Source organism: Camelus ferus, chromosome 34, assembly GCF_009834535.1.
Source record: "Camelus ferus isolate YT-003-E chromosome 34, BCGSAC_Cfer_1.0, whole genome shotgun sequence".
NCBI classification, from domain to species: domain Eukaryota; kingdom Metazoa; phylum Chordata; class Mammalia; order Artiodactyla; family Camelidae; genus Camelus; species Camelus ferus.
Genome location: NC_045729.1, coordinates 13,836,012 through 13,861,386, shown reverse-complemented (window position 1 = coordinate 13,861,386; position 25,375 = coordinate 13,836,012). Strand labels below are relative to the sequence as shown.

At 40.4% G+C, this 25,375-nt stretch overlaps 1 protein-coding gene across 4 annotated transcripts in view; it reads left to right on the top strand.

Moving 5' to 3' along the window:
• BORCS5 (BLOC-1 related complex subunit 5) overlaps positions 1-25,375 on the top strand; it is a 68,636-nt gene that overhangs the window by 34,747 nt on the left and 8,514 nt on the right. For all 4 annotated transcript variants that reach the window (XM_032473122.1, XM_032473124.1, XM_032473125.1 and 1 more), the window contains one exon: positions 16,550-16,707. In XM_032473122.1, the coding sequence (XP_032329013.1) occupies positions 16,550-16,707 (158 nt within the window). The remainder of the gene's footprint in view (positions 1-16,549; positions 16,708-25,375) is intronic.

Genomic DNA, 25,375 nt, shown 5'->3' with positions numbered 1-25,375 from the left:
AGTTCCTGTTGTTCCACGTCCGCAATAAACTGGATATTGTCCCAGCTGTTCTTTGTTTACTGATTAATTCAAAGACAGCGCTGTGCTTAGCAACCATCTCAAGCATAGGGTCATATGCAAACTTATTTTTTTATATCAGGCTTCCTCCTTTTAAAGGAATTGTTTTCACTTTCAGAGTTACAAATCCAAGATAACTATAACATAGCTTCTTTTTTTTTTTGCTCAGATGAATTTTTTAAAGTTTTTTTTTTTGATCACAAAGTGAATATATGCATATTTTGGATAGTTTGGAAACCAGAATTTTACTATGTATTTCCTTCTAGTGTAAACATATATGATAGGCAGTTTATTCTACAATTATAAACTTGCTAAATTTGTCATTTTATATCACAGTTTCCCTTAAGATTGTATTGTGGCCTTTTCTATGTCACTTGATATTATTTGAAAACACCATTTAACAGCTGCATAACATTTCTTTGTGTAAACGTGTTATACTTAATCATTCTCCCCTTGGAAAACATCTTTGATACTAAAATGATACTGCAGTAAATAATCTTGATGTATGTATCTTCTGAGTTTCAGTTTGTTTCTTTGGAATAGATTTCTAGAAGAGGTCAGTAAAATGTTTACAGAGTTAGATTGAGGAGATTATAAGCAAGGCATCCAGATAGAAGGAAAAAGTAGTCGAGAGAGGAAAGCAACATGGTTCAGGGGGCCACGAGATGCATTAACTTAGCTTCTCTCATATTTGAACTGAGTGGCAAATCTGTCCTTTAATTGAATTTGAACACCCTTCTCTTATTAGGGGATGATATTAGAGGTGAACTCCATCGTACCAAGGATACAGAGAGTTAGTTTTGTATTGTAGTGTTCAAGAATTGTAGAATCTTAAAATTGGAAGGGACTTTTAAAATTTTATCATCCAGTCTCCTTCCTCTTGTAGAGTCCCTGAATTGAGTGTATTTTGTAGAAGAGCTCATTGAAGCAGACTTACGGTGACTTGCTGCCTATGTGACCCCAAGGAGGTGGTTGTCGTACAAGTCAGTCTGCTCCTTTATTGGACAGCTCTGATCAGTCCAATGTGGTTCTGTCACTTAAGCCCCAGTTTGATTTTCACTGACTTTTACTTACCATTTCATTGGTTTTTTAATGAAAGGCTCCCTAAAAATAATTCTGGAAATAGTTCACCTTTATGTATTTGTCTGCTAGACTCTACTATAATTAATATGAAAACAGACATGTTTGACCTACTTTTAGTCTTTGTTTCCTTCCAAGGTATAGTTTAGTTTTATCCTGTCTTTACAGTGAAAATTATATATAGGCTAGAAAAACTTTCCACATATTGTTGTCCTTGGTAGACAGAAAAGTTCCCAAGTGTCTATAGGTACTACTCGTTTTATTATTTCTTAGAAGTTGCATGTAAGCAGAGGTTTGAGTATATAGTTCCACTAATAATAATCATTTTTCTTTCTGCCTCTTTTTTCTTTCTTTCTTTTTTTCTTGCTCAGAGGTGTTGCATATATTATCTCCTTCAAACCCCATACACTCCCTAAGGGTAGGTAGGCATTTGCCTCATGTGGCAGATATGAGGATGCTGAAGCTCAGAGAGGTGTAAAGGCTTTTTCCTGTCACACAGCTTAAAGATAGAGCCAGGTTTAAACCCAGGTCCAGTTCTTAAACCTATATATTTAACCAGTTTGCAAGTTTGTCTCCTTAAATTATGTGTATTAATTTCATCATAAACTCAGCTTGTTTCTGTTCATAAGATGTCCACGTCTTTGGGCTACTCAGTTAGTGTACCGTATTCATAGCGCGCGTGTGATTATTGGAGGTACATTGCTTCTGCTTGCCTCTCTGATAATCCCAGCTCCTCTCCTTGGCTGGGACACACCAAGGCTTTCCTTCCTATGGTTGCCTGTCTCTCCCTGGTGCCCTGTGGGGCTCCTTCCTGTTTCTGGGGAAACTGAAGCACAGGGTGAGTAAAGAGTAACAAATAATTACATAATTTTTTTCTGAATATTATCAACTGATATGTTCCAAAAAGAAGAATGTTTCCACAGCTGTGTGCTTTAGGGGGAGTGGGAAAAGTAGGGATTTTATAACTTGGGTAGCTCCTACAGCAAAAGGCAGTGACGCACATGCTTGACGGGCTTGGAGTGCAAAAGCCCCATCTCTCAGCCCTGTGATAGGAATCTTTGCATTTATGGTCACATTGGGATCCCGATATGTTATCTCAGTGAACGTGAGACCAAGGGGCAGAGGACCAAGGTGGGGACTTGTTAAATATATGATTTAATTACACTAGATCAATCAAGTTTTGACAGTGGTGACGGGATATGATGTGTGTGTGTGCTTTTAGGTAGTTGCTAGGGGAAGAGAACAAAGTTTAATCCTCCGTTTTGTTGACCTTTGGCATCACTTTTATCAGCAGTTCCACATAACCGCCTTTGCCGAATTTTCAAAAGGCTGCAGTCAAGTGATTTATAGATGAGGCCTCTTTCACTGCTTGCACAAGAGGAGCCTGTATCTTTAAACACGGGTGACGTAAGTTTACTTTAGAGACAGGAATGAGTTCATTTCTTTGGAGAGATATGAACAGAATGTGCGTCTCTTGCTCGGGTGAGAAAAAAATTTAAATCAGAACTTTGCTTGGAGGAAGTGGAATGGAGTGACTGAGCACTCAAGCCCTCAGAAGTTAGGGAGCTGTAGCCAGGGCCCAGTGGGGCCCCAGTGGTGTGTTTGCAGAACTCATCTAGATATGAGCATTCCTGAGCACACATGTATGGAGAACTGCTTTGTGTATGTCTATAAGGCACCTACGTGCCTAGGGTCAGAGTTTCAGAGAGAAAAAAATACATGATTCCGTCCTCAAGGACCTTACCAGGTAATTGAAGAAAAAGCAGGAATGTCAATAATAATACACAGAAAGGTTGCTGTGGTGAATGGTAAAAATGAACCTTCAACCACATGTGTTCCAGAGATACGGCTCCTAAAGAGTGAGATTTAGTTATAAATGAGCTATGTTGCTGCTGAAAACATTTTGGTTCCAAAGTATAACCAAGTCTCAAATAAGCAAAACTGTCCAAAGCATAAATTAGGAGGAAATGGTATTTTAAATTAATTTCTCAAGTACGTTGCCAGATTGTGGACACTAGAATTTCAAGCATTGGCAACTCCACAGCTCTGAGGGTTTGGCTACTATATTATCTCCCTTAAATTACAGTCATATTTCTGTTACCTGAAATCATTAATTTTCAGTATTTCTTCTTTGTTAATTCCAGTGCTTATTTCCATCACTCTGATTTGTTATCAAGCTTATTATTACCATTAGTTTACTTAGTGTCAGGGGACAATAAAATCTGCCTCCTAAGGGTGTCCTGACAAATAAGATAAAGTATATAACATGTTCAGCACAGTGCTTGACAGAGAGAGAGCCATCATTAATGTTACTATTGTTTTTCTTGAAATATAGTGCTTTATACAGTGCCTGACATACAGTTAAATTTTGGTAAATTATAGTAACTTGTGGCTTATTGTTTACGAAGGGCTTTAATATATCTCGTTTAATCCTCTCAGCTACCGTCAAGCTGCATAATTTTATCCCTCTTTTACTGATAGAGAAACTGAGGTTATGTGTATCCATCAGGTTTTCTGGCTGATTTTAGCAGAGAAGGAATTTACTGAAAGGACAGTGGATAGTTTACAAGATCTCCAGAAGAGCTCTAGAATCAGATTTTGGACAACCTACCCAAGCACAGTGGCCACAGTCATGCCACACAACTGACCCATTGAGGTCACCGCTGCTCTCGTGACCAAGTGCTTGACATGCCTTGTGCCACACACAGTGCCGGCTGGCTGTGGGGACTGGACTTTGCCACTGGTTCTGCTGCTGCTGCTCCCTCAGAAACACTGTTTTTCCAAAACCTGCTGTCACCAGAGAACGTACCTCGCGGAAGGCCCCTGTTTTGCAGCATTTGCTCCCTGTTTAGAGGCTGGGGTGGGTGCATGAATGGGTGGACCTTCCTCATGTGCTTGTGTTCTAGCTGCAGGGCAGGTGGGAAAAAAGAGGCTCTTGGCTCATCAGCTTCTGGTATAATAGGCGACTAGGTTCTCGTATGTGACACTTTGTTTTATTGCCACCTCCTTTCATACTCAGAGTAAGGGTCTTCTGAATTGCAATGTGCTCCTTTCTGCAGATCATTCTAAATTAGTCTTGATTTTGTCATCAAAGAAACATGTTATAGCAGTCTAGACTGATACTTTGTCTCTCTCCTCATAGAAGCATGGAATTTTCAAAGTTTAGACTTGGAAGAAAACATGGTTCAATTTGCTCAGTTTTCAGGGAAGGAAATGGGACTGACTTTCCCCCTTGGTTTCTCCTTTTCTAATTTTCATTTTCTTCCCTATTGGCCACAGAATTTTTGGCCACTTGATTAGAGGGGTATTGTGAAATATTTCAATCTATTTGACTTTTCTGGTTGTGTAAAATGTACATAACAAAAGTTACCATCTTAACCCTTTTGAGCGTGTAATTTAGTGGCATTACGTACATTCATATTATCATGAACATCCCACCATCCGTCTCCAGAATGTTCCCATACTTACTATTTTCTCCTCTCCTCAGCTCCTGGCAACCTTTCTTTCTACTTTCTTTCTCTAGGAATTTGACTATTCTTTGTACCTTACGTAAGTGGAATCATACAATATTATTTGCTCTTTTGTGTCTGGTTTATTTCACTTAGCATAATGTTCTCAAGATTTATCTTATGTTGTAGCATGTGTCAGGATTTCCTTCCATTGTAGACTGAATAATCTAACATTGTATGTATATACCACATTCTGCTTATCCATTGATCACTTGATGGATGTTTTTGGGTTGCTTCCACGTCTTAATGTGAATAATGCTGCTATGAACGTGAGGATGCAAATACTTCTTTGAAACCTTACTTTCAGTTCTTTGGCATATATACCTGAAAGTGGAATGGCTGGTAATCATGTGATAATTCTATGTTTAATTTTTTGAGGACCTTCCATACTATTTACTACACTGACTGTACCATTTTACTTTCCCGTCAACAGTGTACAAGGGTTCTGATTTCTCCACATTCTCACCAACACTTCTTGTTATTTTCTATTTTTTTGATAGTAGCCATCCTAATGAGTGTGAGGTAGTCTCGTATTGTAGTTTTGATTTGCATTTCCCGTATGATTAGTGATTTTGAGCATCTTTTCATGTGCTTATTAGCTATTTGTATATCTTCTTTGGAGGAACATCTAAGTCTTTTGACCGTTTTTGCATTGAGTTGTGTTTTTATGTTGAATTTTAGGAGCTTTAAAAAAATGTACTCTGCATATTAATCCCTTATCAGTTACATGATTAGCGTGTATTGGCTCCCATTCTCTGGACTGCCTTTTTACTCTTTGATAGGGCTTTTTGATGCATAAAATTTAAAAATTTTCATAAAGTCCAGTTTGTCTATTTTTTCCTCTTATTGACTGTATCTTTGGTGTCATGTCCAAGAAATCATTGCCAAATCCATGTCTTGATGCTTTTGCCCTTTGTTTTCTTTGAAGAGTTTTATAGTTTTAGGTCTCTGATTCATTTTGAGTTAATTGTTGTAGGTGGTGGTAGATAAAAGTTCAGCTTCATCTTTTGCATGTGGATCTCCAGTTTTCTCAGCACCATTTGCTGAAAAGACTGTTCTTTCCCCCATTGAGTGGTCTTGACACCCTTGTAGAAAATAGTTTGACCATATGTATGAAGGTTTATTTCTGCTCTTTGTTCTATTCCATTGATCTTTAAGTCTGTGTTTATGCCAGTAGCACATTGTTTTGATTATTACAGGTCTGTAGTAAGTTTGAAATCACAAAGTGTGAGTCTTCCAGCTTTTCTCTTCTTTTTCAGGATTGTTTTGACTATTGAGAATTCTTTGAGATTCCATATGAACTTTAGGATGTGTTTTTCTATTTCTGCAAAAAATGTTGGAACTTTGATAGGCATTATGTTGAAACTGTGGATCACTTTGGGTGATATTGACATCTTAATAATATTACGTCTTCCAGTTTATGAAACATGAGTTGTCTTTCCATTTATTTGTGTCTTCTTCAACTTCTTTCAGCAGTGTTTTGGACTGTTGATTGTACAAGTCTTTCATCTCCTTGGTTAATTCCTAAGTATTTAATTTTTTTGATATTACTATAAATGTAATTGTTTTCTTAATTTCCTTTTTGATTGTTCATTGTTAGCGTACAGAAATGCAACTGACTTTTTGTGTGTTGACTTTGTATCCTGCTACCTTACTATATTCATTTATTATAAATTTCCCCTTTAGTGTGCTTTGCTGCATCCCTTAAGTTTTATGTTATGTTTTTGGTTTCTTTGTCTCAGTTTTTTAATTTCCCTTGTGATTTCTTCTTTGATCCCATTGGTGGTTTAATTTCTACAAGTTTGTGAATTTTTCAATTTTCCTTTCTTTATTTCTAACTTCAACCTGTTGTGGTAAGAGAAGATACTGTGTATCTCTCTTTTAAAATCTGTTGAGATTTAACTTGTAGCCTGACATACGATCTATCCTGGGAAATGTCCCATGTGGACTTGAAAAGCTCTGTGTTCTATTGTTGGGTAGAGTGTTCTGTATATTTCTGTTACATATAATCGGTTTACTGTGTTGTTCAAATCCTCTGTTTTCTTACTTACCTTTTGCTGATTGTTCTAGCCATTATTGAGAATGGGATATTGACATCACAAACTATTGTTGTAGAACTACCTCTCATGTCAGTTTGGTCAGTTTTTGCATAATATAGTTTGATGGTCTGTATCTAGGTGCGTTAATGTTTATAAGTGTTATGTCTTTTGCTGATTTGAAACGTTTATTAATATATAATGTCCTTCTTTGTTTCTTGTAAACTTTTTTGATTTGAAGTATATTTTGTCTGAATTAGTATGACTATCCCTTCTCTCTTTTGTCTACTATATGTGTGAAATATCTTTTACCATCCTTTCTCTTTCAACCTGTTTGTGTTTTTGGGTGTGAAGTGAGTCTTTTGTAGATAGAATATAGTTGGATCACACTTTTTTTTTTTAAATCCATGATGCCACTCTTGTCTCTTGATTTGAGAGTTTATTCCATTTACATTCAAAGTAATTACTGATGAGGAGGGACTTACTTCTGTCACTTTGCTCCTTGTTTTCTTTTATACTTTATAGCTTTTTTGGCCCTTATTTTCCAGCTGCTTTTGTGTTTAGTTGATTTTTTTAGTGAAATGTTTAAATTCCTTTCTCATTTTCTTTTGTATATTCTTTATTTTATTTGCTAATATTATGGGGGTTATATTTTACATACTAAAATGTATAACACTCTAAATAAAATTTATATCAGATTAGCTTCAGTACCATAAAAATTCTGCTCCTTTATAACTCCATCTTCACTCCTGTCAGTTGTAGATGTCACAAAATTACCTTTATATACATTGTCCAAAAACATAAACTAACAATTTTTTAAAAATATGCTAGTCTTTTAAATCATGTAGAAAGCAAAAAGTGGAGTTACACGCCATTGTTATAATAATGCTAGCATTTGTAATTGCCTGTGTATTTACCTTTACTGAGATCTTTATTCATACAGCTCCAAATTACTGTCAGGTATCCTTTCCTTTCAGGACTGTAGGACTCTGTTTAGCATTTCTTTCAGGGCAGGTCTAGTGGTAATGAACTCCCTCAGCTTTTGTTTATCTGGGCATGTCTTAATTTCTCCCTCACTTTTGAAAGACAATTTTGCTGCATATAAGATTCTTGATTGACAGGTTTGAATATAAAAGCACTTTGAATATATCAGCCCACTGCCTTCTAGCCTCCAAAGTTTCTGTTCAGAAATCTGATAATCTTACTGAGGATCCCTTATATGGAATAAGTTGCTTTTCCCTTGCTGCTTTCAAAATTGTTTTTCTCTCTGATTTTTGACAGTTGGATTGATTATACAGATCTTCCTCAGCTTTTGATAGGATTATGTTTCAGTAAACCCAGCATAGGTTGAAGAAGATGTTGTAAGCTGAAAATGCATTCAATACACCTAACCCCTACCAAATATCATAGCCTAGCTTAGCCAGCCTTAAACACGCTCCGAACACTTGCATTAGCCTACAGTTGGGCAAAATCATCTAACGTAAAGCCTATTTTATAATAAAGTGTTGACTATTTCATGTAATTTACTGAATACTGTCTGAAAGTGAAAAAAGAATGGTTGTCTGCATGCAGAAAGGTTTTAAGTATACCATTGTGATCACATGGCTGACTTGGAGCTATGGCTCACTGCTGGTGCCCAGTGTCATGAAAGAATATCATACTACATATTGCTAGCCTGAGAAAAGATCGAAATTCAAGGAGCAGTTTCTACTGAGCATGTATTGCTCTGCACCACTATAAAGTTGAAAAATCATTAAGTTGAACCATCATAAGCTGTGGACCGTCTGTAATGTGTCCTCGTGTGGATCTCTTAAAGTTCATCCTACTTGGAGTTTGTTGAACGTCTGAATTTATACATTCATGTCTTTCATAAAATTTGGGGAGGTTTCAGCCAGTATTTCTTCAAGTATTTTCTTTGCTTCTTTCTCTTTTCTCCTTTTGGGACTGCTGCAATGTGTTTGTCGGTCTGCTTGGTGGTGTCCCACGGGTCCCTTAGGGCTCTGTTTACTTTTCTTCAGTCTTTTCCTCGGACATGGTAATTTACATTGTCCTACTTCAAATTCACTGATTCTTCTGCCTGCTCAAATCTGCCTTTGAATCACTCTAGTGAAATTTTCATTTTAGTTATGGTAATATTCAGTTCCAGATTTTTTTTGTTTGTTTCTTTTTAGGTTTTCTATCTCTTGAAGTATCTCCATTTTGTTCATACATTATTTTTCTTGACTTTCTCCATGCCTTCCTTTAGTTGTTTGAGCATCTTTAAGACGGTTGTTTAAAAATAATTGTGTAGTAGATCTGTAATCAGATCTTTTTCAGGGACAGTTTCTGTTGGGTTGTTTGTACCTTTGAGTTCTTTTCTGTTTCTTGTGGGCTTTATGATTTTTTGTTGTTGTTGAATACTGGACTTTGAATCTAATAATAAAATAACTCCAGAAATCAGATTCTTCTCCTTTCCTAGGGTTTGCTGGCTTTTGCTTTTGTTTTTTGTTTTTATTTTTGTTTGCTTGTTTTTTTAATTGTTGTAGGCTGTCTCACTGCTGAGGATCAGCTTGAAGTTTAGGGTCTTCTTAGATCTTTTCTGAGCCTGACCCTTTCCTGGACATGCACAATGGCTTTCTGATTTTCCCTGTATATGTAGTTGCTTTTGAATGTTTGACGTCGAGCTCCAAAAGGGGAAAAAGAGAAAAATGAAAGGGAAGAAGAAAGGTGCCAGCCCTTTCAATTCCCTGCAAGTCACTTCAGCTGGAGGGAGAGGGGCCCATAACAGTGGAAGATGTGCAACAGCAGTGGCCACTGCCTCCTTCTCTGCACCTTTGTGATTAGAAGCCAGTGATCAGAATACAGGCTGCTGATATTTGGAGGGCAGGGTCCTTTTGCCCGCCCTGGCTCCTGCAAGCTGTGTGTATGTTGCTCCAGGAATACACAGCTTCCTGCCACAGGGGTTCAGGGATGCATAGAGGCTGCTCTGCTAAGAGCTGAAAAGTGACTGAAATAAGCCACAGTTTACCATCCAAGCCTTACCCTGGAAGTGACTCCAGAGTTCCAAAATAGTTGCATCAGATAGATTCTACCTGAGCAAATGTTGTCTAGGTGGGAAGACAGATTCCTGGTGCTTCCCTTTCGGCCGTCTTCCCAGAGTCCCCTCTATGTTTAATTTTTTTAAGGAACTGCCATGCTGTCTTCCACAGTGGGTGCACCATTTTACATTCTCACCAGTAATGCACAAGGGTTCCAGTCTCACCACATCCTCACCAACACTTATTATTTTCTGTTATTTGGATTGTAGCCATTCTAATGGTTAAGTGGTATCTCATTGTGCTTTTGTTCTGCATTTCCCTAATGATTAGTGATGTTGAGCATCTTTAATGTGCTTATTGACATTTGTATATCTTTGGAGAAATGCCTCTTTGAGTCCTTTGCCCATTTTTGAATTGGGTTTGGGGGTTTTTTTTTTTTGGTTCTTTTTAATTTTAGTCTCTACATCTGCTTTTTTGTATTTAACTCTGCTTCTTCTGGCAATTTGCTTGAGGAGTGGTTTCATTTTTAAATTATTTTCTATAGTGCTGTTACATAGAAGGAGGTGCTAGCAAATACTCATATATGGTAGGATTGGTCAGTCATACAGCCAGATTTTGACACCCTGCTTATTTGACTATGGCAACAGCTGGTTGTTGGAGATTTGGGGGACACTGAGGAAATTAACATGAATTGAGTACCTTTTCTCTGCCAGATACTGTGCTAGGCATAACTAGATAGAATTCTCACAGTACTCCTTTAATGTAGACAGTATTTAATTTATAGATAGTATTTAATTTATAGGGTTTGAGTTCAAGTTAAGTGTCTTCCCTTACATCACATAGGTAGTAAATGGCAATCCTTGGATTTAAATTTCCAGGTCCACCTGACTCAAAAGCTTATACTTTTTAAATTATCTCACGCTGCCTCCCTTCTCTGGCCTTTAAGTTCAACAGCAGAGCAACTCTTTGAACCTATATATTGTTAAAGGAGGATAATGAGTTGAGCCTTTTGCTTTATTCTTTGGGAGGAAGAAGTGAAGGAGATTATGAAAAGCTAAGTTAAGTTTATAACAGTGGGCAGGATTTCTTGAAGATACTGAGGTGTCTCATTTGTGGATACTGATCACCTTTGGAAAACCTGTGTCTGCTTTTGGTTGTTGACATCGTCTGTTCTTGTTTCTTTGGTCTCATAAGCCAGGGCCCTTGGCCATGGACACAAATGGGTGCCTGAACCTGAGGGACGAAGGGCTTTCTGTAACCTACAGCCAATTCCCTAGAAGCCTGAGTGCCCCTACACCTCCTGAGTCTTAAGAAAGGCAAGGGTAAAGGGAACAGATACCAATCAAGATCCTACTGTAGGCTAGGCAAACCCTAAAGGGAGGTGGTTATCACCCCCAATTTTACATGGGAAAACTGAGGCTCAGAGGTATAAGGTGAACTGTCCAAATCTACGCAGCTAATAAATAATGGAACTCAGATCAGCTCTCCCCATGTTTCCTTAGTCCATTTGGGCTGCTGTAACGAAATACCATAGACTGGGTGCCTTGTAAGCAGCAGAAATTTATTTCTCACAGTTCTGGAAGTTGGGAAGTCCAGGATCAGGGTGCTAGCAGATTCAGTGCCTAGTGAGGGACCACTTCCTGATTCATAGACGGCTGCGTCCTCACATGGTGGGTGGGCCGTCAGGCCCTCTGGTGTCTCTTTTGTAAGGGCGCTAATCCAATTCATTAGGGCTCCACCCTCATGAGTAATTGCCTCCCAAAGGCCCTGCCTCATAGCATCACATTAGGGATTAGGTCTCAGCATATGAATTTGGGGGGGGACACAGACATCCAGTCTTTTGTCTTCCTTGGCCCTTGGGGTAGTTACTGAAAGCTGTTAGGAGGGAGATCCTGGGAGGATTGTTTCTCTCCACACCAAACATCATGATGGCTTGGCATGTCATACTCGGCTTGTCTGCACTTGCAGTCTCTCCTGCCACATAGTTTAACCAGAACAATCATGGTAGCCATTCTAGGCGGCGGCTTCTCCTGGGTGAGATTGATGTGCCTCTGAAGTGACCAGATGGATATAAAAGCTCCTAAGGGGACCAGTCATGGAGGACACCCTTTTCTAAATACCCCAAAGGAGTTGATCACTAACACACATCGTCAGGTCCTGTCCAAGCTGGACAAGTGTTTTTAGACTTTTCCCTCTCTGTAAAGGCAGAGGAGGGAGTGCCTTTGAGAACGAGAGTTTACGTTAGGTAAGCAATACACATGGCGTATGTACTTTGGACTTTGAAATATACTGTGACCAACAGAGTCCAAAATCCCCTATTAGTTTTGGGGAGGATTTCTTTTTTTTTTTTTTTTATAATCTGTTGCTTAATTGTATCTTCACAATAACTTTTGTTAAAGTTACACACATTCTGCTTTCTGGATTCTGTAGCAGGAAATGGAGCTTGTTACCCTATTTCCCTAATATGAGCCCCACTACTCATAATACTCATTTCTAGTCCTGGAAGCAGCTAAGCCTCTAAAAGTTAACAAATTCAGTTTGGTAATAGCATAGGTTAATACCCATATGACTCTGTTGTATGCTTTAGAAAAACTTTTTTTCCTACCTGACATTTCAGACAGAAAAAGATTGCTCAGCAAAATAGTTTCCAAATTTCTAACCCTGATGATTTTTCCACTCAACACTTTACACAAAGAGGTAGGTACAGATGGCAGTTTGCTGGGTCTGTGTAGGATTCAGTCTTGGTCCTCACCCTTCCCCTGGAGCCCACTCTCCATTCCTGTATAAACAGAGTGGTTTCAGCAGGTCTTAGGAAATGTCTCCTGTATTTACCATTTGCAAATATGGAGTCTATTAGATCAGATTTTTTTTAAATTTTATTAATAGACTTTTTTTTTTTTAAGAGTAGTTTCAGGTTCACAGCAGAATTGAACAGAAAATACAGAGTTCGCACATGGCCCTCCCCACCCACACATTTATGCTCCCCTACCCTCAGCATCCCTCATCAGTGTGGCGTATTTGGTACAGTCGATGAACCAACATGGACGCATTATTGTCAACCAAAGTCCATAGTTTACATTAAGGTTCATTCTTGGTGTTGTACATTCTATGGGTTTTGACAAATGTGTATTGCCACGTAGCCACCACTGTAGTGTCACACAGAATAATTTCATTGCCCTAAAAATCCCTTGTGCTCCATCTATTCATTCCTCCCTCCCTCGCTCTCCCCAAACCCCTGGAAGCAATGATCCTTTTATTGTTTCTGTAGATTAGATCAGGTTTTTAACTCAAAAACATCTATTTTGTGTGCATCACTGTTTTAAGCTAAAGAAGAATTAGAAGGCTGAGGAGAATGGCCTTGATCTTCAGCACAGTAAAGAAGACATAATTTATAAACTTTATTTGACATGAAAAACTAACCATAAATAGGTGGAAGAATAGAGTATTAGGAGTGAAGTGCCAATTTCTGGGAGCTCTTTTTCTAATAGGAAGCTTACCCTTTGTAATATGATTTGCAAATATTTTCTGCTTTTTTTTTTTTAACTTACACTGTTTTTTTGTCATAAGGAGTCTTAATTTTTGTCTTGTTGGAGGTATCAGTGTTTACTTTATGGCCTTTGCACTATCTTGGCCCTCTTTTTTTTCCTTCTCTTTATTTTTAAGTTTTTTTTAATTGAAGTATACTTGGTTTACAGTGTTGTGGTAATTTCTGGTGTTCAGCATAGTGATTCAGTTACACATATATACATACTACTTTTCATATTCTTTTACATCATAGGCTATTACAAGATACTGAAAATAGTTAGTTCCCTGTGCTGTACAGTAGGATGTTGTTATGTGTTTTGTATATAGTAGTGTACATCTATAAATCCCCACTTTTGATGGTACAGAATCACTCATTCCTCTTCCCATGGTGCCTCCTCAATCTTTTTCTACTTCACTCCTGGATTGACAGCAAAAAATTTTAGGTTCCTTTCTTCCCAAGTCTGCATTCCTAGAACTGAATTCTTTTCAGTAATAGGATAGCCCTTGATCATTTTGTTAGGAGATTTTAGTGGTCTGAAAAGTCTCCCATTTTCTTGGTTGCAGGCACTCTAGACAACAGTTTGGCAGTTTCTCATAAAACTAAACACGCAGTTGTCATGCAACCCAGCATTTGCATTCGTGGGCATTTATCCCAGAGAGAGGGAAGCTTAAGTTTACACAAAAACCTGTCTAACAACTGTTCATAGCAGCTTTGTAATAACCCCAAACTGGAAACAACCCAAATGTCTTGCAGTGGGTGAATGGTTAACCAAACTCTGGTACGTACCTACCGTGGAATACTACTCGGAAATAAAAAGGAACAAACTGTTGGTACAAGCAACATCTTAGATGAATGTCTGAGGTATTATGCTGGGTGAAAAAAGCCAATCCCAATAGTTGTATTATTGCGTTTTTAAACTTTTTTTTTATTGAAGTATAGTCAGTCTACAGTGTTGTATCAATTTCTGGTGTACAACATACTGATTCAGTTAGACATGTATATTTCTTTTTATATTCTTTTTCATTATAGGCCATTACAAGGTATTGAATATAGTTCCCTGTGCTAAACAGTAGGGCCTTGTTGTTTTTTTATATATAGAAGTTAGTATCTGCGAATCCCAAGCTTTCAATTTATCCCTTCCCCTCGTCCCCCTGTAAGTTTGTTTGCTATGTCTGTGAGTCTGTTTCTACGTTTTTAAACATTTTTGAAATGACAAAATTTTTAAAATAGTGAGCAGATTAATGGTTGCCAGGGGTGAGGATGGGGAGAGAGGTGGATGTGGTTATGAAAAGGAGCACAAAAAATGGTGATGGACCAGCTCCATTTCAGACTATGGTAGTTGGTACGTAGACCAACACATGTGAGAAAGTTGTCTGGAACTAAACACACACGCACACACATTCAAATATAAGTAGAGTGGGACGCTGGAATTGGATCAGTGGATTGCATCAGTGTCAGTATCCTGATTGTGATGTTGCATTACAGTTTTGCAAGATGTTGCCTGTGGCGGAAACTGGGTGAAGGGGTACACGAGATCTTATACATAGGATCTCAGTAAAAATTTCAGATTAAAAAAATAAATCCTTATTTCTGCAAATACCAGCCTCATCAAAAGCTGCTTCGGGAGGCAGGTTCAGGGGGAGCTCCTGGTGCTCTCCTGTGTTAGGGTGGCCAGTGGTGCCACGAAGGCCCTGGTGCTGGCGGTGGAGTGTGGGGGTGCAGGTCACACTCTGCTTTGTCAGGCCAGATGAAGATGTGAGAGGATTCTCTGGAATGGCCCCACTGCGGAGCCCAGCCTACAGCCTGTTTAGTGGGGAAAGAGCCTGATTTAGGGCCTACGATCTCAGAACCAGTGAGGGTTTGACATTGGTGGTTGCAGGGCTGGAGTGGGAAAGAGTTCCCAAGCCGAGCCTTGATGTGGGTGAGTCCGGCCTGATGTGTGAGCCACTGTCGTCTTTACTTCGATCCCCGTGCTGTGCCGTGGCCTGGTGTGAGCGTGCCAGCTGTGGGAGGGGGTCCCCTAGATCCCCAGGACCCTCCTAGGGATGCTCTGAAGTCAAAACTGTTTTCACAGTGATACTTGGACATTTGCTAATTATGTTCTGTTACAAGCATACAGGGGAGTTTGTCAGCGGCTACCTGATGTGAAATAGCAACAGAGTAAATGCAGAAGCAGGTGTGAGAATCCAGCTATTTTCTGTGAAACCAGACACTTAAAAGACTTACAAGAACTGTAAACCACTACCACTTTCTCACGTTTTTGTTTTGGAAGATAGTTATTTTCCTTAAAATATGTTATCTATGTTAACATGTAATGAGCTTATTTTTATTTTTAAATGATTTAATAAATACTTGAGAATTTTCCCAGTTGTAATTTTTAGTAGGTGAATACGAATTTAAACTACATACACAGATGCTCTTTGGGGTCCTTAGTAAATTTTGAGAGGGTAAAGGGGTCCTAGCACCAAAGAGTGTGCCAACCTTTGGGTTGATAAGAAGCATGCGACCAGAAATCGGGAGGCTCAAGTTCTAGTTGGGCCTTAGCCAGTGACCCTGAGCAAGTCATTTGGCCTCTTTCGTTGTTATGTCTTCTTTTGTAAATGCTAATAATTATCCTGCTCTACACACCTTAAAGGTAAGGTAATCCTGAATGAAAGGCTTTGAAAATATATCCTACTCATGTTTAACGGAACGTAATAGTTACCCAACAAAACTCATGTTGGAGGGAAATGTAAAGAATGAGGCTTATGGCAGGTTAGCTCATGCTCTGTTCACTTACAAAATTTTTTCACTTTTGCATCTCCTCCCAACATTTTCCTTGTATATTTTCTTTCTTTTTTCAGTTTCTCAGACAGCCATTTTGATTATTAAAAGGATTTAAGTAAGTACACCTTCCAGGGTTTTCCATCAGGGAGGGATTTATATTGCTGATACCATGAAGTAGTGCCAGAAGGTCAGGAGCTCTGTCTTGGAGAAACCACTTACTGTGTGACTTTAGGAAAGTTACTTAACCTCTCGGTGTCTTGGGTTCCTCATCTGTAAAATGGGCTAATAATAACTTACTTTCCTGGGCAGTTATGAGTGTGAAAAATAATGCACCAGCAGCATTTTGCAAGTGCTTGGCACATAATAGATACCCCATAAAGGATAGTTGGTGTGATTGTCATTAGCATATGACAGAAAATGTGAGATTAAATTTAAACCTCTTCCTCTGTCTTCATTGAACTTGTTATTAAGCTACTTTATTCCCAAGTTTATTGGTAGTTTCCATTTCACTTCATTTGATTTTCTTCTTCTTCTTTTTTTTTTTTTTTTGCTTCGAAGGGTTGCTGAGTGGTCAGACTTCCCCAACAAACACCAAATTGGAGAAACTGGATTCTCAGCAGGTGTTGCAGCTCTGCCTCCGCTATCAGGACCACCTCCATCAGTGTGCAGAGGCCGTTGCTTTTGATCAGAACGCTTTGGTTAAACGAATCAAAGAGGTAAAGTATTGTGAGAAAATACCATTGCCTACTTATGGTGATTCCCTGTGACTCCTGAGTCCTTTTCTCCTGGGCGGTAGAGCCAGTGATCCAGACTTTCTGGGAAATAGTCATTTTCTATCTAAATGTCTTGACATACTGGGGAGATTGTCTTTCTCAGCAGTAAAATGTGATGTTGGAAAACTGTGGGTCCACGGAGTAGACTAATCTGGAGTCTGAATCCTGGTTTACCTCTTATTTGCTGGGATAAGTTACTTCTCTTGGTCTCAGTTTTCTCATCTGAAAAATGGGTCCCACCATGATAACCTACCCCAAGGGTTGAGTGAAGATTATTAAATTGCTCAGTAAGTGTTAACTGTTATTAGTATGTGTGAAGTCCTGCCGTACTGATTTGCTTTTGCTAACATTATGTCTTCAAATTGACTTCAGCTCCTTCTTGTGTGTAATTTATATTTTGTTTTCCAGTTGGGTATCGGTTCCTTAAGAGCAGGACCCCTGACATCTCCCTCAATTTGTATTTTTTTCACTGCGTTAGCAGGAAAAGCTCGGTGATTCTTATTGGTTGGTTGGAAATGATTATGCCTACTTAACCCACATGGTTTTTGTGAGGAAAGAAGCAAGATAATTCATGTGACAGTACTTGGTAAATGAGAGAGCATGGTACAAATGTTGAATAATTATGAATTACAGTTAAGTAGGCACTTTTCTGAAGCATTTAAATATGTCATTGACTGGTCCACTGCATGGCACAGCTCTGGGAGCACCAAGGTATAGGTAAATACATTTTCCAAAGTTTTCAACCAAGAAGAGTTTTATATTCCTGATTCCCTGAAGTCATGTTGAATAAAAAAAAAGGAAGTCAGGGCTGTATCCTGGCGAAACCACTTATGTGAATGGCACTCCCTGGAGTTTAACAAAATAGTCCTGGTCATTGACTCAGGCAAGAGAAGATGGACCTGAGGAAACATACAAGTAAAGGGTGGAAAATCACTGCTAATTAATGATTAGTTAGTAATAGACATACTACATCCTTGGGATTTCAGTGTAGTCATTAATTACATTGATATATTTGTTTGCCAACACCTCCAGTATTTTCATACTTAACCTTTCATAAAATGTATTTATGTGCTTCTCTCATGGATTAAATACATTTATATGGAAGACTATTTAATATGACCTTTTATGTCAGTTGGCATTGATGTAGCCTTTCAGATATGATATTTGTAACATTATGATCTACAGAGCTCTAAGTCCCAGACATGACAATGCATTAGAATCATTGGGATTTTTTTGTTTGTTTTAATACTGAATTCTCTCCCCTCGTAGATCTAGGATGTGGTCTCTGAATCATTATTTTAATAAACTTATCAAATGATACTGTTGCCATTCTCCATTACCTGGGATTTGGGCACCACTGGTCCAGAGTAGTTTTCCAAAGTAACTTCTATAAAACTAGCTCCATGTAAAGAAGGTTAGACTTTTTGCATGTTTCATCACCACCCTTGGAAAGTCCCAGTGCCTATTACCTTATTAAAAGTTCGTAGGTATCTTGCAGTAAAGAAAATCAGCACTTTTCAAACTTAAAACCCTTAACTTCTATTAAGAAGTAGAGTAGAAGGTAACTTCTATTAACATGCTATAGAGGCAGTGTCTTTTAGAGCACTCTGAGGGAAATGCTTTTGTAGACGTAAGACCTTACCATTTGGACTGTGCTAGAAATTAACTGTGACAGTAACTCTCAGAAGATTTTAGAGTAAGTCAACTTTTTAATGCTTCTTGTCTTCTTTTTGTAAAGTCTTCTACTAGTTTAGGATAAAGTGTGGTGCAGAAAGCTGCAGTGACTAGCTCATTGTCAAGGGCCGGGTAGAGTGTCTTGTAGCTGATAGTACTAGACAGAGCTCCTCATTATCCCACGTCTTCCAGACTCCCGAGCAGTGTTTCTTGGCCCTGAATGCATTAGAATCACCTGGGAATTTTTTCCTCCAATATATATGATGGAAAATTTTACACACACACTGTGAACCTTCCAGTGCTCATTGCCTGGCTAGTAGACATCAACTTGTGAACACTCTTGTTTCAGCCACACCCCCACTCAACTCCCTGCCACCTCCCAACTGGTCTGTTTTTCAGGTCTAATCTCAGGCATATCATTTCATTTATAAATATTTAAGTATGCGTTTTTAAAATGAAGGACTTAAAAAAATCTTTTTAATTTGAGTTACTTTCAGACTTAGAGAAAAGTCACAAAAATAATTCAGAGTTCCTATAAACCACTCCCACAGCTTCCTCTACAGTGAGCATCTTAGAAAACTTTAGCACCATGACAAAACCGGGAAATTAACATTGGTACAATACTGTTTACTAAACGGAGACTGTATTTGAATTTCACCAGTTTTCCACGAACAAAAGACTCCTTTTGAAAAACACAGCCCCAGTGCGTTATAATACCTAAAACACTTAGCAATAATGCCTTCATTCATTCAGTATAGCTGAGGTGCTTTTAAGAAAAATCACTCTAAACCAATTGGGTAGAAACCTTTGAAGGGCTGTGAGAAGGGAAGGAAGGAAGCCGGGCACTGGTGTTTGTGAGTGCTCCAGGAGGGTCTCACCTGTGGCCGGGGGTGAGAACCAGTGCTGTGCAGCATTCATTTAAAACAAACTGAGTTTAAAATTCTGCTTGAGGAGCCTTGGGATTCACTCTGAGTAGGCAGTGGTGAGCCAGGACCGCCGCCCAGCAGAGAACAGCATTCACTGTACGGGTGGTGCCCCGGCAGTTCTCTCAGGGCCGAGGAGGTGAGCGCCGTTCAGGGTCTTCCCTGGGGGCTCGTCAGCCCCGTGGGTGCGTGCTGGCAAGCCCCTGAAACATGCACATCCATCTGCGCTCAAACCTAAGGGTTGAAATTAGTCACTTCCAAGTGAATAAAGCAGAGGATGTCGTTTTGATCGAATACCAGCTCTCTGATATTATTCCAGATGTTTCCTGGAAATTTGGTTCCAAGTGTGAGGAAGTAACATAATGCTGTGTGTTAAAGTCAGGGAACTTACTAAGCATGGAGAATGTGTGTTAGTGGAGGCAGAACCCAGACCGGCCAGACACCCAGAAAGTTGCATTGCTTGTGATCACTTAGGTTTGGATCAAAGGGAAATGTGGCTATAACCGTTTCTGATTCCGAGAGGAGAAAATCAAGGAGTTAGCTAAGCTTTCCTCTTGCTGACTTGGAATGATGCTCGTGAATGAAGAGTTACGTTGTGTAAATTTGTGTGTAAGAGGGTGGCAGACCCTTAGCGTGAGGTCCTCTAAAGGTTACAGAGGAACGTGGCCTGGTCCCTGCTCGCTGAGCACTTAGTCTAGGTGAGGGACACAGAAGAGTAAGGTGACAGGAAGGCGCTGTTGATGGAGACTGCTCGATGGTAATTAATAACGAAAGTTTCATGAGAGTTAAAGACCGGGAGACCCTGGAGCAGGTGAGGTGGAAGCTCGGTCTTAAAGGAAAACCAAGATTTGGGAAATGAATGGACAGAAAGAGGAGCGCATGCTGGCTGGGGAAACAGCTGACAGGCTTAGAAGGACATTAACTTTGGGGCTTCAGGGGACAGGGAAGAAACTAAACTTGTTCCAAGAAATCTCTATTAAGAACCACAGATGTTGGAAAGAACTCAGAGACCGTCTGGTCCAGTGCCTTCCTTATGTAGACGCAGAAATGGAAGCCTGTTAGAGAAAGTAAGCCATTCGTCTGTGGTCAGGGAGTCAGACAGCGGCTGAGATTACAGAATTCGAAGTGGAGCAAGATCAGAGAAGGTTATAGGGGGTTTTCGGCAGGTGGTAAGTTTGAACATGCTTACGGGTTGAGGGGGAGAGAAGAAGACGGAAGATGAATGATAGAAGGGATTCGGAGAGCGAGGTCTCCCAGGCAGCCAGAGAGGGGGTTTGGCCTGAGAAAACAGGGAGGATCTAGGCGGGGTTTTAAAAAGACAACCCCTGGCACAGATCAGTCACCCGCGGGGAGCCTGTATACTCTCTCTGAAGGATGGGGGAGGTCATTTGTTGAGAGTGACCGCTGGGTGGTGGTGTAGTTGTGAGCCCAGGCAGTCACTGAGGGCTCAGCCAGTGGGGGAAAACTTGGCCTTACATTTGTGGGCAGTTCTGCATAGTGGTTCTGACTGTGAAGTCCAGAGCCTCATTGCCTGAGTTCAGACCCTGGCACTGCCTCTAATGAGTTGTGTGACGTTGAGCAAGTTACTTAATTCTTCTAAGCCTGAGTCTCCTCTTCTAGGATCGTAGTCCACCTCAGAAGGGTCCTCGGGAGGGTTACGTGAGTTACTAGACGTATAAAGTGTAGGGCCCTGTCTGCCGCACAGTAAACGCCATGGTGTCAGCTCTGGTTGTTGTTTGAAATGTGAACAGTGACTAAAAGAGGAAAGCCTGACCCTACTGCTGTGAATTGGCCCGTGTGAAGTTTGAGACCAGTAACAGCCTAAATGTTGGCTCATTTTAAGCTCTCCTCTCAACAACCCAAGAAGAGAAAGAACCAAATGGAGGCAAGACATAATTTTTAGCCCAGTCTGGTTTTCTGCAAGCCTTGTATGATTTCTTCTGTGCCACAGATATGTACCTGCTGGAATTTTTGCAGTTGATGTAACCGTTTATTCTGCTCCATGAAGAACACACTGGTACCTGGGGAACTTGGGTCATGAGAAATGTGAAGATGGCACATGATGTGTCCTTGGCTTCTGGCCTGTGGATGCGTCACACGTCTTACCACTTCGGTGATTTCCATGATACCTCATCATCTAGTTAAGGATTCAAGTTGGCAGGCAGACGCTTTCAGTTTTTGGTTACCTCTGTCTCTGATACTGGGGTTACTGGAAGGTAAAGGAGAAAATCACGTGCATCCTCCTAATGCAGGGGCTTTCCCCAGGGCCGGGGGCGGTGGGGAGGAAGGCAGGTGGCAGATACACAGCCCCAGGAAGACACAGTTGAGACATTTGGAGTGGCTCTTGTCGCTGACTTGGGTCATGTTGCTGCCTCTGGTTGCTGTCAGTGGGCAGATACGTTCATGGTTTAGAATACATTCTTAGTGAAGATGAAGCCACTAGGTTAATTTTGTTACAGTTTCGAGGTGCTCCCTTAAAGGCCTTGAGACCAAATCCGTGGGTGATTCTGGTAGCCTCTCTCTGTTTCATTATTAGACGTGTTGATAAGTGAGTGTGCTGTTTTAGCATAAACCTATACGAAGCTTTGAAGGGAGGTTCAGATGGACACAGAAGAGTTACAGTCCCTGCAAAGCTACATGAAATGTGGAACTATAAAGAGACCCCCAGGTTTCTCTGATTCAGCCCTTTCATTGCACAAATAAACCAAGGGCCCCTGAGTTTATTTGGGATTTGCCCACGGGTTTTCTCCGTGTTAATGACTAAGGTGATAGACAGTGAATCCTGACTGCTCGTCCTCATTCCTGCTTTACCTTGCTGCTTACGTTCTCCTTCTGTGGGATCTTATCATTGTGTTTTTATCCTTACTCATGCAGTAGGCTGTCAACTAGTGTTGGAAGGAGCGAGTGATTGTTCATGGGCCTGCACGCAGAATTGGACAGGGATCTCTTTCAGGCGACAATACTGTAATGTTTAAGACCCAGCTGGAGCCATTTTCTAAGTATTTGACCTGACTTCCTGGACCATGTTTCCTCCGATGGGGCTGTGGGAGAGGCTGACCAAGGTTAAACGGGCTTCCCACAGTTTGCACAGAGAACCAGCGTCTGAGCCCACATTAGCGATTGTTCTGAGACCCTTCAGTGAGAAGCTGGGTTCTTGTGAACCGTTGGCCAGGTGAGGCTGTTACCCTTTGTCTGCCGCCTTGAACTGAATCTCCTTTAAATGACAACATTGTTAGATTCCTGATGCTGCTTTTAAACATGCCCTGGCATTGGTCACTGCTGGCTTGACCTCAAATTATAAAATGGGTTGGGAGCGTTTGTTTAAAACTACAAATTTTGACCAGAGCAACTGAGATGTTGGGTTGCTTTTTGCCAAAATACCGAGGGCAAAGCATTTCAGGAACGTTTTGTGTTTCCTTTCTATCTTACAAGTTACTTTGGTGTGAATTTGAGGTTGAGCCCTGAGAACATAATTAGAGTTGTTCCCCCTTCTTGTCCTTTCTGCAGTCTTTCTTTTCTATAAGAAATACGACTGGTCCCTTGAGTGGCAGGAAGTACAGATGGGGGATTGGGCTTATTCTGGGCTGTCTGGCTGTAAGGTACGCCATTGCAGTACTTCCTCGGGCCTGGCCCCACACTTCCTTTTCACCAGCACTGTCCTGCCAAAAGGCAGAAATCCTGGAAGGGGGCCCGATCGAGTTTATTATTTGCCTGTGGGAAATGTAGGCTTGTGATTTTTTGGCAAAGCATGAGCAAAACCCAATTATTCATCTGCCTTGAGATTTACCTCCATCCGGACTCTCGATACTGATACATGGGCCTTTGGGAGCAGCAGCCCCGTTTCCCTGCAGTGTGCTGCCCTAGACGTGCCCCTGGACAGCTGGCGCTGCCAGCGCTCCCAGTACTGGCCGCAGGTGCCAGGTACTGGAGACCCGTCCCACTCCCTCCCCAGCTCATCTCCAAGTCTGCTGGGGTGGGCGACGTCAGAGGCCCCTCCAGCCACCCCTCTTGTGAGGAAAGCCGGAGGAACTGCGGTCTGTAAGCCAGAGGGTCAGCAGTAATAAGGGCACATGGGTTCCAGAGCTGAAAGTAGGGCTGGGAAAAGACATTCCTGTCCTGTGTCTCTTTCAGTGAAGAAAAACTGGGAATGTCAGCACATTGGAATGTTGCTGCAGTGCTTAGCACGTGTCTGACACATCGTAGACATTTAATAAATGCTTATTAAATGAATAACAATATAGTCTTCAGTTATGTCAATATCTTGTTTGTACTGATGGATAAGCTTTCTTACTCTATTAGAGAAAATAAAGCTTATGAGACTTCTATTAGGTAGGGTAGGCTAGTTGGCAGCTATAAATAGACTTAAAAATGTGTAATGGCTCAAATGCAACAGAAGTTTATTTCTTGCTCATGTTCAAGGTGGGTGTTTCTGGTTAGCAGGTGACTCTTCCACTGAGTTCAGGGATTCAGGCTCCTCCTGTTTTGGGGCCCCGCCAGATCCAAAGACCACATTGCTGATAGGATCCAGTTGGCAGAAAGGGAAAGAGTGGAACAGCACAGGTGGGAGGTTCCCTGGTCCAGACCTGTAAATGTCGCACACCACTTTGGCTAGAACTCAGTCACATGGCCACAGCTAACTCCAAAGGAGGCTGGGCAGTGTAGTCTGTGTGTGTGCCCTGGATGATACTAAATTTTGATCTACATTTTGAACATCTGTGTCATCTTTGAACTTACATTCCTAAAATGCATCTTGAGCCCAACTTTGAAATTCACAAGGGTTGGCACAAGGTTCCATGGTAAATTTCACTTGATTAGGTCCTCCCTTCAATGAATGCCAAGTGATATTAAGCAAACACTTTTAAGCTTTTAACGTTAAGTGAAAAACCCAGTACGTGACGTTATATAGTCAGTATGACTTCAACTATGTTAAATATCTTTTTAAAAAGAAGGAAACCTGACAGCTGTGGTTGCCCTTTAGTGATGAGATGGCCTGTGGTGTTTGTTTTTAGCCTAGTTCATTCTGTTTTCCTGTATTTTATAAATCTCTATCTTGAACATACATTTTTTTCCCAACTTGGCATAACTCTGATCTTTTTTCTCATAGTGTACGAACCTTATTAGGGTTCTGTCTCCCTGGCTGCAGCTTTTGGACTCAGTGAGATAAGAAATATGCCTTTCACAACGTTGTATGCGTGTGCCTTTACGTGTCCACTTCATTTATGAGTTCATTCACCTCCAAGCCAGGCTCTGCCCTAGGTGTTAAGGATATATCACTGCTCAAAACAGACAGAATCCCTTCCTCATAGGCCTTACATTCCACTGGGGAAACAGAGAGGCAATAAACAAGGTGGAAAAAGTAAAATATATAGCATGTAAAACCAATGCTAAGAATAAAAATATAAAGCAACAAAAGGGATGTGAAATGCTAGTGAGGTGAAAATTTTGGGCAGGGTAGGCCAGAAAGGCCTCACTAGAATTAAGAACTTAAAAAAATTTTTTTTATTTATTATAGTCAGTTTACAATGTTGTGTTAGTTTCTGGTGTACAGCATAGTGATTCACTTATACATATATATATTCCTTTTCATATTCTTTTTCATTATAAGCTATTACAAAGTATTGACTATAGTTCCCTGCGGCACACAGTAGGACCTTGCTGTTCATCTGTTATATATATAGTAGTGTGTATCTGCAAATCCCGAGCTCCCAGTTTATCCCTCCACACCCCTCACCCTTTTAAAATAAAGATCTCCTGTCTAGTACAGAGCGAGCCAGGAGACTCATCCTTAAAATTCCATCCATACCTAAAATTTAACAAAAATTTTTTTGACCAAGTGACAGTCACGGGACGCAAGGTCCTATTCATTGACAAGTCTGTTGTTCTCACACTTATCTGGATGTTCTGAACTGGAGACGCATTTGCTCTCTCTGTTGTTACCTGGGAGGACACTTATGATCTGTACTCCCTTTAAAAACATCTCTCATTCTTGCAGGTCTCAAGGATTCCCAAAGGAT